At 34.9% G+C, this 13197-nt stretch overlaps 1 protein-coding gene and 1 non-coding gene across 2 annotated transcripts; one reads left to right on the top strand and one right to left on the bottom strand.

Annotated features, from left to right (window-relative positions):
- The first annotated feature begins 2451 nt into the window (after positions 1 to 2451).
- On the top strand, positions 2452 to 2558 carry LOC113702562 (small nucleolar RNA R71). Its single transcript, XR_003451200.2, has one exon. It is a non-coding gene; the product is annotated as a small nucleolar RNA R71 (small nucleolar RNA).
- A 6936-nt stretch (positions 2559 to 9494) lies between these two features.
- Positions 9495 to 12451, bottom strand: LOC113701561 (protein NLP3-like). Its single transcript, XM_027222280.2, has 2 exons — positions 12192 to 12451; positions 9495 to 10338 (listed from the first exon to the last, which is right to left on the bottom strand). Exons 1-2 carry the CDS (start codon positions 12373 to 12375, stop codon positions 9833 to 9835), a joined length of 690 nt encoding a protein of 229 aa, XP_027078081.1. The 5' UTR covers positions 12376 to 12451; the 3' UTR covers positions 9495 to 9832.
- Positions 12452 to 13197: the final 746 nt, after the last annotated feature.

The raw sequence follows: 13197 nt of genomic DNA, 5'->3' as shown, positions 1-13197 counted from the left end.
CTAAAGGCAAAAGTGCCATAAGGACATGTAAATGTGGTCTTCTCTTGATCCTCTGGAGCTATAGCTATTTGATTATATCCTGAAAAACCATCAAGAAAACAGTAAAATTCATATCCTACTATTCGCTCCAATAATTGATCAAGAAATGGTAGGGGAAAATGATCTTTTCTTGTCACCGTATTTAACTTACGATAATCAATACACACTCTCCACCCTACCACAAGTCTAGATGGAATCAATTCATCATTTTTACCCACGATTGTAGTTATTCCACCTTTCTTTGGTACCACATGAATTGGACTAATCCAAACACTATCGGAGATAGGAAAGACTATACCTGCATCAAGCCACTTAAGAATTTCATTTCTTACCACCTCTTTCATGTTTGGATTGAGTCTTCTTTGTGTTTCCACCACTGGTTTGCAATTGTCCTCCAATAAAATGCGATGCATGCATATAGAAGGACTTATACCTTTAATGTCTGAAATTGTCCATCCAATTGCCTTCTTACGCTTCCTTAGAACTCTTAGCAACTTTGTACACTGCTCATCATCAAGATCAGCACTAACAATTACAGGTAAAGTACTATTTTCTCCAAGAAATTCATACCTTAGATGAGTTGGAAGTGGCTTAAGCTCTAACCTTGGAGGTTCAATTTCTGAAGGTTGTGAAAACCCTTTTCCTTGGCCAAGACTTTCATACAAATTACCCCTTTTATAAGGTGCTTGAAAATCCAAGTACTTTGCCAATTCTTCAATTTCTTCACAAACATCTTCTTGCTTACCTAAACTCATTAAACAATGCTCAAGAGGATCTAAGTCAAAGTTGACTTGACTCATCTCTTGGGTTAGTTTATCAATTGTGCCAATAGAATAAGCATGATCGGTAAAAGAAGGGTATTTTTCCATTTCATTCAAATTAAATTCTACTTCTTCTTCACCTACTTGAAACTTAAGCTTGCCATTTTTTACATCAATAATAGTACCTGCAGTAGCTAAAAATGGTCTACCTAGAATAATTGGCATAGATATATTTTCGTCCATATCTAATACCACAAAATCCACTGGAATGATAAATTTTTGAACTTTTATCAATACATTCTCCAACACTCCCAATGGATATCTAATAGACCGATCCACTAGTTGCAAAGTAATATTTGTGCGTTTAAACTCATGCAAACCCAATTGTCTAGCCACCGTTAAAGGTATTAATGATACACTAGCACCAAGATCACACAATGCTTTAGAAAAATCAACGTTACCTATGGTGCAAGGTATAGAAAAACTCCCTGGATCCTTCAACTTCGGTGGTAGCTTATTTTGAATAATTGCACTACATTCCTCCGTTAATGCTATTGTTTCGCAGTCTTCCAACTTTCTTTTTCTAGTCATGATTTCCTTGAGAAATTTCGCATAAGACGGAATCTGCAAAATAGCATCGGCAAAAGGAATGTTAATGTGCAATTGTTTGAAAAGTTTAACAAATTTTTCAAAATCTTTATCAAACTTATTTTGCTTTAATCTTTGTGGAAATGGAACCGCAGGGGGTATTGGAATGGTAGCGGAAGATAATGGTTGATTTTCTCTTGATTCCTCCCGACTATTTTCTTCCACTATCGCCTCTTGGTTCCTCTGCTTTTCTTCTTGTTTTTCATTCTCATCTTTCTCAACTTCCATCACTGGAGGATCTTCTAATTGCTTAGCACTACGAAGAGTAATGGCTTTCACATGCTCCTTAGGATTGACCTCTGTTTTGCTAGGTAATTCGCCTTGATTTCGATTATTCAACGAACTAGCAATTTGACCAATTTGGACCTCTACATTCCTGTACATTGTAGTGAGTTGGTCCAACCTTCCTTCTACTCGCTCAAATCTGTCTGAAGTAACTTTTGCGAGCTTTTCCACTGCCATCTCCCAACCAGGTTTAGTTTCAGCTTGTTGTTGCCTTGATAGAAATCCCGGTGAATTGGTTGGCCTTGGTTGATTTCCTTGATCCTTCCATCCAAAGTTTGGATGATTTCTCCATCCCGGATTGTAAGTATTCGAGTAGGGGTTATTTTGAGCATTACGATTGTAATTATTGACGAATTGTACCTGTTCAGAATCAACACACTCATTAGTGTCATGTTCACCTCCACATATAGAACAACATGCTACATGTGCATTAGATGAACTTGGACCAACTCCACCTTGTCTACTTAGCAATTTCATCACATTATTCATTTGAGCACTCAGCATATTGAGAGTGTCCATTTCTATCATACCTGCGTGATGTCTTGTATTACCTCTCTCATTGGCCCATTGGTAGTTATTTGCTGCCATTTCTTCTATCAAATTATGAGCTTCTTGGGGTGATTTACCCATTAAAGCTCCACCTGCAGCTACATCGATCATAGTTTTAGTAGAAAAAATTAAACCATTATAGAAGGTTTGTATGATTAACCACTCCGGCAGTCCATGATGTGGACATTTCCGAAGCAAATCTCTAAACCTTTCCCATGCCTCATATAATGATTCACCTTCCAATTGGCTAAAACTAGTGATATCCATTCTAAGTTTAGCAGTCTTACCTAGTGGAAAATACTTATTTAAGAATGCTCTTGATAATTCATCCCATCCAGTGAAAGTATTAGGAGCATGAGAGTGTAGCCAAAGTTTGGCCTTATCCCTCAATGAAAATGGGAACAATCTTAGCCTTATAGCATCATCACTAACTCCATTCATTTTAATTGTATCACAAATTTCCAAGAATGTAGCTAAGTGTGTATTAGGATCTTCTACTGTATTACCTCCAAATTGAGATTGTTGAACCATTTGGATAAGTGATGGTTTAATCTCAAAGTTGTTAGCATTTACCGAAGGCCTTGCTATGCTCGTTTGAGATCCTTGTGTTCCCGGTAGAGCATAATCTCGTAGAACTCGCCTATCTGCTTCATTTTCTGCCATGTCTTCTTCAAATTGTAATTCTATCAAGATATCTTCTATTGGCTGCCACACCTCTTGTTCCTCTTGATGTGATGTACTCCTCCTTTTTCTGTGTAATGTTCTTTCAATTTCAGGATCGAAATGTGCAACTTCTTGATTTGATCGGTGCATACACTACAAACAAAAATAAGAGAAATTTTTCAGTTTTAATTCAACAACTTGAATAAAAACAATGAAAAATATCTAAATTAATAGAGATGATTAGGTCCTAATATTGCCGCTCCCCGGCAACGGCGCCAAAAACTTGACGGGATTTTTGTATCAATGCAAGTTTAATTCCGATTTTACACCCGTTGGACTGCAAGTATACAGGTCGCAATTGTAGTACAAGATGTGTATCGGGTCGATCCCACGAGGAGCAATTTAAACAATTACTAAGCCCTTGTTCTCTCTATTATTTAGACTTACAATTAATTTGAGCAGAGAAAGTCTAATGCTGTAATCTACAAATCTGATATACAAATCTAGTTTAACAAATGCTGAATGCAAATAGAGAAATTTCACTTAAGGAAGATTCTAGGGATGTAGATTTCACTTATGGCATAAACTACACAAATGAATGGATTTACTTCTTGCTATTATTCTTGCTTAATCAGAGATTTATTTCCAAGATTACCAAGTCTCATTTTCATGATGAAATGGCTTAGAGCAATATAGATTTCCCTATTTTCATGGTGAAATACTACTACTACTCCGTTTTATTTCATGAAATGCTCAATAATCCACCTAAGTGTATCTCTATTTTCATGAACATACAACTCAAGCTCTACTCATGTGTTTCAATTGTTATTACCAATTCTCATTGAATAATAACACTATAAACATACTATTGGTGATCAATCAATAACAAGTAATAACAGCTACACAAGTAGACAAGTTAATACAAGATATAACAAGTGTAAATCACATTCAATTAGTATTATTTAGCCATAAGTTTCATCTACTCCCTAGATGAAGGAGTTTAGCTACTCATGAATGATTTAACAATCAAACTCACAAGTTTATTAATGCAAAACATCATAAAGTACAAGTATAAGAAAGATAAAAGAAAGCTTAGCCAATTGAAGGTGAAACTCTCCAATTCCTGCTATGTTCTTGCACAATATGATTACAAATGAAACTCTCCAAAAAATGCTACTCCAAGTACTCCTATCTAGAGAGAAAAATGTTACAAAATGAAAAACTAGCTACGTATGGTAATCCAGGCTTCTCCCCTGTGTTTCTGCATAAAAGGTGGTAGAAATTCCATTCCTCTCACTTCATAATTTCCTCCACTCAGATTTTGTAAAAAGAAGTCAAAGATATGATGTTTCCTTTTGTCCACACTCATTTGGTCTTCTCTTTTATTGCAGAAGCATGTGCCACCGATTTCTGTCCCTCAAAATAGCTGGAAAAGTTGTGAGAAAGGTAAAGAAAAACGGCTGTGCCACTTGCTGAAGAGAGAGACAGATCCGAGCCACGGATCCGAGGGTTCAAAAATGGATCCGAGCTCGGATTAGAGGATCCGAGGACTTCCCATGATGGATCCGAGGTCGGATCATCTTGACCTCGGATACACTCCGCCAGAAGTACAAACGAGGGGTCGGATTCCTTTTGTACACACGGATCCGCGCTCGGATCCGTGTTGAGCAATTTTCCAGTTTTTTAACTTCTTCCCTTTTTCTACATTTTTGCTCCCAATTTCTTGTGTACTTTGTCCTCTAGATGACCCTGACATTTCTTTCAACTTGTGCATGAATTTCATACATCAATTACCTTCACAATTTCACAAAATTAACGCATTAATCCACTCATTTATCAATTTCTGAACCCTTAAACAATATTTAAACAATTATCACCAAAAGAGTTCAAATATGGCTTTAATCTTCTCAAAACATACCAAAAATTCATGCCAAATTCGTACAAAATGTACGTTAAATATTCACTTATCACTATACACCTTCCATCTAGAAACTCTTAATTTGAACTTTCTTTTAATTGTCTTTCGAAATCCCTTAAGTTTTCAGTCAGGATCATCAGCCAATTCCTTTTTGAAGTGTTCAGCCAACCATCTTGAATTTGCACTAACATTCTTATAAGACCAAGGACATCTATGAGGGGTGCCTTTCAAGCTCTTCATATGCATTGCTTTAGTTTTCCTATAATAACTCGCATATATTCTCCAACCACATTCTCTATTGCATATTGCAATGATTTTGTTACTATCATTCTTTTGGAACTTCAATTCAAAACCTTTAAGGATGGAATACATTCGAATTGCCTTTCTAAACACATGTGTGGTTGGGAAAATGAGGCCTACTACAATTTTAGGATCAACCATGTCTCTTTCCTCATTAAATTTAGGAAATTGTTCTCTATTTTCATCATCAGAGGATTGAATGGCAGTTTCAAGTACTTCAGCATCAACAATATTTTCATGCTCAACAAACTTACCCTCTTTCCTAGCCTCAACAAAGGCTCTATAATCACCACTAATTAATTCAGCATATTGTTGGTACTGTCCTAAGTTAATATTGCTATCCAGCCCACTAGTTACCTCAGTAGTATCATCACCAATATCACAGTTATCACTTAATGTGTCCCCATCTAAGAAATAATCAAAATCTGAGTCATATTCAGAAGATTGCTCACTTTCAGGTGTGTATGAGTCATCAGATTCTGTTTCTGATTCGTTCACATCATGATCAACCTCTGGTTCAACATTATCATTCACCCCACCAACCCCTAAACCATCATTACCAGTCCCAACTCCCTGATTAGCATTTATATTGCTATTACCTACAGTTTCAACACCATCTTGCTGATTCCCATTATTATTTTCTACATCCCCATTATCATTTACCTCTCCAACATAGATATGAATGTATGGTTCATCCCTAAACATCCCAAACATATACATGACTGTTGCTTCACTATTAAGTAAGGCAAATTCATCATCCGGCATTTTAAAGCAAATTTGAGTGTTTATGGGCATGTTCAGTCCTTTTAGCAGCCCCCAAATCTCAAATCTTGACATATAATCTGGGTCAATATTATTGAAATATTTTATATCTCCACCCACATATGTTAGTCCTGGATTTTTTACAAAATGGCCCCCATAATGGACTTCGAATGAGAACATACTTTCCAACGGTGATGACCACACTGGTACGCGACAAAAAAACAATAAATCTGAGTGAGGGACCACAAAACCACCTTTATTGAACTTAATTAACATACTGTAATTAGCAATAATAAACTTAAAAGACACTACCAACACCGACCCATGCTCAACAGACTAGAATCTTGTAAAGAAACCTATAAACAACACAATTATTGCATGAAAAGGACAGATAAGAAAATTCGGTCACAATCAGCCCGACATGGAACGAACATAATGACCACATGCAATATATATATTCCATCACAACCATACAAATACCCATTCTAAAACAAAAGCCCACTGCTTTGGGCATCCAGATCCATACAAAAAAGGGTAAAAAGTCGATTAAATACAGAAAAAATTAGGGCTTTGCATATTACCTGATTTGCTGAGATACTCTAAATATTCTACTTGTTTTTGGATTCTTCAGACCGTCTTTTGCTTTTGCCCACTTCTAGTTACCCTCTGTAGTCATTCGGCTTTGGTTCCTCCTTGATCGCAAGAAAAAGGCAAAAAATTTGGCAAACTCAAGATCAGCTTTGCCTTGTACTTTCTGCCCGACACAATGGGTTTGGAGGAGAAGAAGGGTGATTTTGTCCGTTCAGTTATTATTTGAGGATAAAGTTGTCATTTGAGTCCTAAAATAAACGGTGTGTAAATATCCGTTACTTTTCAGTGGACCTTGGGTGCGTTCTGCCTATAAACATATTTAGGGGTGTATTGTGTAACTCATATGAGAGTTCAGGTGGTTTTCTGCATTTAACCCTAATATTTAAATTTAAAGGGTTAAATGAAAAAACCCTCATGAACTATATATCTTGTTGCAGTTTGCCCCTCAAACTATTTTTATAGGTTCTTTGCCTCCTTTTATGATATAGTTGGATAAATCTACCCTTTTTATATTAAGCATTGTTATTTTTCTTTATTCCCTTTCATTTTCTTTTTATATTCTTCATCTTTATTTTCTTTAAGCATTGTTTAAATCAGTATACTAGATTAATCAATACTTGCTTATTTCTTAATTTCTCGTGTCAACATTTTATAAAAGAATTCTATGGTATGCAAGATTTTTTTTCCAAATGTTGAAGTCGATATCATTTAAGAAATTGAAGTATTCAAATATATAAGAACAAAATAGAGATATTGATTAATCATTTATTAATAGTATCAATATCCAATAAAAAATGAACTACTATTGTTGTTTATTCTTATCTTTTTATTTCACTGCAAATAACAATTGTTAACTTTTCTTTCTTATGTGATATATAATAAGTTTCTTTTATTATAAATAGTTGAGTAATTGTAAACTCTAATTGTTTTATAGGTACTTAAATGTTGAATTACTAGATTAATACACTTTATGATATAAGCTACATATATTTTGTAGTAACAAAGAGTTTGTGATGAATTATTAAGAATGAATTTAACAAATAAACAAATTGAAAAAGTAGTTCAAAAAATATTAAAAATTTTGATGTAAGTCTTTTAGCATTGGAGGGAAACATTGGCTAGTTCCATGAGAGAAGAGGAAAAAGGAAGAAAATAAAAGGAAAAAGAAAAGTGAGAAAAGGCAAATATGTGAGACTCCGTAAATTTTCTCAGTTTCTAGGTTTTATTTTATTTAATTGCATGTTTTTCTGCATTTTCTTTATTAGAAAATTTTCTGGATAATTTTTATAAGTAAATATAGTTTTTAGATGATTTTTCTAGTATCGATTACTTTTTGAGAAATTAAGGACGTATATCGGACGTGGGACCCGCTAGTGCGTAAAGTTCGAAAAATTTTGGCCAATTAGGTTAAGTGTTGGATACCGGGTTTATTTTAGCAGGTGTTAAGAGATAACTAGAGGATACTACATGAATTGGTGTGAGAGAGACAAAAGGATAGCTATGCATTTATGGAAGTGACAAGTGTCACTTGGAGATTACTTCTTACTTGTTGACTACTATTCATTACTTTACCAAATAAATCAAAAATTGACCAAAATTACCCCTTAATTGCTAGATCTTGGCCGATTCTCTCCAAGCCAAAAAGAAAGGAAAAGCTCTCAATTTTCTAGTCTCCAATCTTGCCCAATCTTTCACTTCAACCGTTTAATCTTTAAACTACTCCATAAAACCTCTTAGTTTGGTGATATTAAGGTTAGTTGTGAAGTTGTTTGGAAGGCTAAGGTGGTTAGTTGCTTCCTTTCTTGCATTTTAAGGTGAGCATCTAAGGAACTCCTCTTTTGTTCTTGATGATGTATAATTAATGGCTTGTGGTAGCCTAAGAGGTGTTTTTGTGGGTTATTTCATGATTTTAGTGAGATTGATGACATTTTTCTATTTAATTATGAATTTTCTGTTTTCATATGATTATTATGGTGTGGCTTGGTATGATGGTTGGAAATAATCTAGAATGGAGCTAGAATGCATAAATTGTGGTTGTTGCGGAAAATTTCCGCATTTGACGGAAAATTTCAGAAGTTAGGGTTTCATGTAACCATATTCTGCCTGGTACTGTTCCTCATAGTTAGAGGCCGAATTAGCCTTGGCTTAAAACATAAAAGTTGTAGGGAATGATATTTTATAGTTTCCTGCAAAATTTTATACCAATCGGAGCAACGTAGCCTATAAAAAGACTGAAATACCCCTGCTGCCCTGTTTCTGTCCGAACTTGGTAATCAGCTTTGGTATTTGGTTAATTTGATTGGGAATAAGATTGATTTGGTTGTTGATGTCTTCTTAAGAAATATAGCCTGGTATCTTAGCTTTCGGATGGCTTTGTAATCACTTGAATTGGACTTTTGTAGCCTGACTTATGGTTGGTTAACCAGAATGCGCTTTGTTAACCTGTTTTTACGGTTCTGGTTTGGTACATTGAGATTTTGACTTAGTTTCTCTACAAACTCGACTGAGTGGCCTTCTTCAACATTGTAGCCCTTTCTGTTAGTTTCGAAACGGTGTATAGTACACATCCATCCGATACTCGTAGTGCCAGTTGTGCCCAATATGCTTAATGGCGGCAAAACTGTTTTTAGGTCTTAGAGCTTAACTTGCATTTCCGGATTTTCCCTAACTTACTTTAGTGCTTATACGTCCTAATGGAGCTTTAGTTTTGGTAGTATGTGGAATTGGTTTATGACTTGTAATCGAGTCTTATTGTGCTTGTTTGAATATTTTAGGGCGTGACGGTGATTCGAGACGCTCTTTGGGCGGACGTTTATGAAATTTCACTTGCGTGCTTGGTGAGTGTACTACTCACTTGTTTGTTACTATGTGACTTTGCTATACTTGCAATTGATGCTTTGAAAGTTACTTGCACCATGAAATGGATTAAACCGAGAGTATACTTGATCACTCTCACTTTTTATGTCCTCTATACGACTGTTTACTGTATTACTTGATGGTATATGAATACACTGGATTTGGTGTCGCTTGGACGAGTATCCAACGACCATTACTGTTACTACTGAGATCAACCCCATTGGTAGTCGATTGAATCGAGCCAGCGAGGGCTTGGTCGTGAAAATTGACGAGCCATGGGGACTGTTATATGGAATCTTGTAGTATGAGACTCTTGATTCCGGTATACTCGAGTATTACCAAATTTATACTGTTTGGAATTCGGATCCGATAGGGGGACGTTGGGTGGAAGGATTGGAAGTAAAGTGGAACCTACGGTTGGTTACTTTGTAAACATTGACGGAGGGTCAATGAAATCCGATCAAGTATACAAGCGAGGAAAGGGGCTCTTGAGAGCCGTCCGTATCCTTTTACCAATTTTATTAATGTGTGATCTTGGTTTACTAATGGGGAGGTGCCGAGTAAGATGATAGTAGATTGGCAACGCCCAGTATCCCATGACACGGTCAACCGCATAATCACGTTGAGGATACTCTCTACTAGTGTAATCACCCACATCGGGTGCATGTTCAGGGAATCCACTGCGGAACACCCGACCAGGGGGACCAATTATAAGCTGTACTTCATCTTCTTCATCATCCACGGGTATTAAGTAGTCCAAACAGTGCTTCCTATATTCACATAGTTTCCTGACGTCTCGATGAGTGAAGTACCTGAAAGCAAAAGGCTGGTCACAAGTTGTCAAGTACGTTTTGTCGCCAATCTTCACTGTACCCCAAAACTGAACTACGCACTTCCAATAAATTGTTTGCATAAGAAGTTGTAGAAAACGTATGATCTGCTTCTTAATCACGGCACTGTCAGCAGCTGCAATAGGAAAATCAGTAAAAAAATATATATTAAAGGGTGCTTGCAGGCTACTACTATTGTATCATTTATGTATTTGTTAATTTGCAGAGTACTGATTGACCCGTGCTTTCTTTCACCGAGACAAAAAAAGTGAAAATTGTTTAAAACGTCTCTCACATTTTGTAAAATAACTTTTTTCATCTATCACTTTTAAAAATTTTACGTCCTTTACGAATTCAAATTGATCAAATTTGACACCTACCTAGATTTCTGACTAATTTTTTGTTAGAATCCACCATGTCCCTTGCACGTTCTCATTTTTAAATGACAAAATTATCAAATCAAATTTTACATAATCTGATCCGTAGTCCTTTACATTTCACAAAATGAATTTTTTCGTCCCTCATATTTTACAAAATGAATTTTTTCATCCATCATTTATCATGTGTACCAATAACTTTTTTTTTTAAAACTCATGTATATATCTATTTGATTTCACCTAAACAGTATGAATAACATATAATATATTTCTATTTAATTTCGCATACATGTATTGTTCAGGTGAAATCAAATAGATATATACATAAAATTTAAAAAAATATATTAATTTTTCACTCATGTTCATTTCGTTTTACTCGAAAATTGAAAACAAGGAAGACATTTATTTCTAAATATTATCAAGTGTTTATATCAAATTAAATTTGGGTAGAAAAAATAAACAAAGAAAAAGAATGACAAAAAGCTATAAATAATTGGCACTTCCAAATTTTAAAACAATTACAAGGCAAGTAATTTAACTGTTGGCCTTAAAGGTGGCGAGTAGAAATTTCAGATTTAAACTATAATTTGTTATCATGACTATAAAATTCGAATTAGAACCCATTAATTAGATGATTTTATTATACAATTCAATAAATAAATTATTACCTAATAAAAAAGTGCCACAAATATTGAAATAGATTTATATAGTGAAATCAAATAGATATATACATGGGTTTAAAACAAAATCATTAGTTTTAAACCCATGTATATATCTATTGAATAACATATGTAAACTACAAATAGTCTGTTTAGATGAAATCAAATACATATATATTGCATGGTATTCGTACTATTCAGGTGAAATTAATAAATATATACATGGGTTTAAAAACAAAAAACTATTCGTACAATGGTCAATGAAGGATAAAAAAATTCATTTTGTAAAATGTAAAAGATAAAAAAATTCATTTTGTAAAATATGAGGGATGAAATAATTCATTTTATGAAATGTGAGGGACTATGGATCGAATTATGTAAAATTTAATTTGACAATTTTATTCCTAAAAATAATCACATGCAAGGCACATGGTGAATTATGACAAAAAATTAGTCAGAAGTTTAGGTAGGGATCAAATTTGATCAACGTGAATTTGTAAAGGATGTAAAATTACACTTTTAAAAGTGAGAGACAAAAAAATTCATTTTACAAAATATGAGAGATATTTTGAACGATTTTTCCAAAAAAAAAAAAAAAAAACTCAAAGAAAGAAAGTTACACAAATTGAGGTTCAGAAGAAGTAATTATTTTCCCAAAGATTAATTGAAGAGCTTTAAGCGCCGCCGCTCCCAAGTACCTTCAAATTGGATGGCCCAAGCCTTTGTATCTCTCTTAACATCCATATAATCGCGTTTAATTTGTCATCGAACCAGTAGTTACTAAAATTGTTTTCTCTTCTAAATTGTTCGAATCCAGGAGCTTATCAGAGTTAGACTTCATAGCCATGACAAATTCAATTGTGATAAATAGTCCAATAAATAGCTATCCACATACATATATATTATATAATATGAGAGATTATTGAAAGAAGTACAAGTTGGTTGGTACTTACTGGCGGCAGCGGCGGCGGCGGCGGCACGAGGCTTGCCGCAGTGTACTTTGCCATTGCAAAATGTGCTCCAGAAAACCCACTGGTGAAAATTAAGGGTAGTTGAATGGGAGCACGATAGTTCACAAGGCCCCAAACCTGCCGTAGGAAAAGGGGTAGAGGGAGAAGTTTGAGCTTCCTTTGCCATTTGTACAGGACAAAACTGCTAATCTTCCCGATTGATCCTGTTCTCCGATTCTCAGTTCATATATAACACACGCGCGCGCGAAGACTTCAAAGTTTAACAAAGTCAATGGATGACAAGAGAAAAAGGACCGACAGGAAGAAGTACAAGCGAGAAATAACAAGGAAGCAAACAACAGTCAATAAGAATAGTCGTCCAAACAGTTCAAATTAATACTTCTCTCTTGCACTTTTTCAATTTATTTTTTATTTTTATTTTTTAGTCAATGGACTGAAGCCAAGAATTTTGTAAGCGAAACAACACGGAAGCAAAATCAAAAGCAAGAGCCGAAAGGGTCGTAAAATTGTACACTAATTTAGGATTTAAGTGAAACAGATTACTCTACCTATGTTGGGTTCTTCATATTAGAGGTGGCAAAAAAAAGGGAAAAAAAATGCAACTCAATCACCTACGTCTGTACTTTCAGCTTTGCATGAAGATGAAGCAGGTGGATTTCAAGTCTACTTACATAACGGATGGCTAGAAATAGAGCCCAAATTAGAATCACTAGTTGTGAACCTTTGATGATGTATGACGGCCTTCTGTTATTATGATATTGGACCTGGTGTGAGGCCCAATTACATTTGCATGGCCCATGAACGATAAAAAGTAAAAGGAGTGAGCCTTGAGTGGAGAAGAAGAGAACTAAAGTGTCGAAAGATCTTTACTTTATTGTTTTGAATTTGTTTTTTAAAATACAAAATACAAGTTGGATAATGGGTACTTAAGGAAAGACACCCAACCCATCTAATATATAACTTGAGTTCTGCTAATCCAACCAATCAA

Source organism: Coffea arabica, chromosome 7e (assembly GCF_036785885.1).
Source record: "Coffea arabica cultivar ET-39 chromosome 7e, Coffea Arabica ET-39 HiFi, whole genome shotgun sequence".
NCBI classification, from domain to species: domain Eukaryota; kingdom Viridiplantae; phylum Streptophyta; class Magnoliopsida; order Gentianales; family Rubiaceae; genus Coffea; species Coffea arabica.
This window is presented reverse-complemented; position numbering and strand designations above follow the sequence as displayed.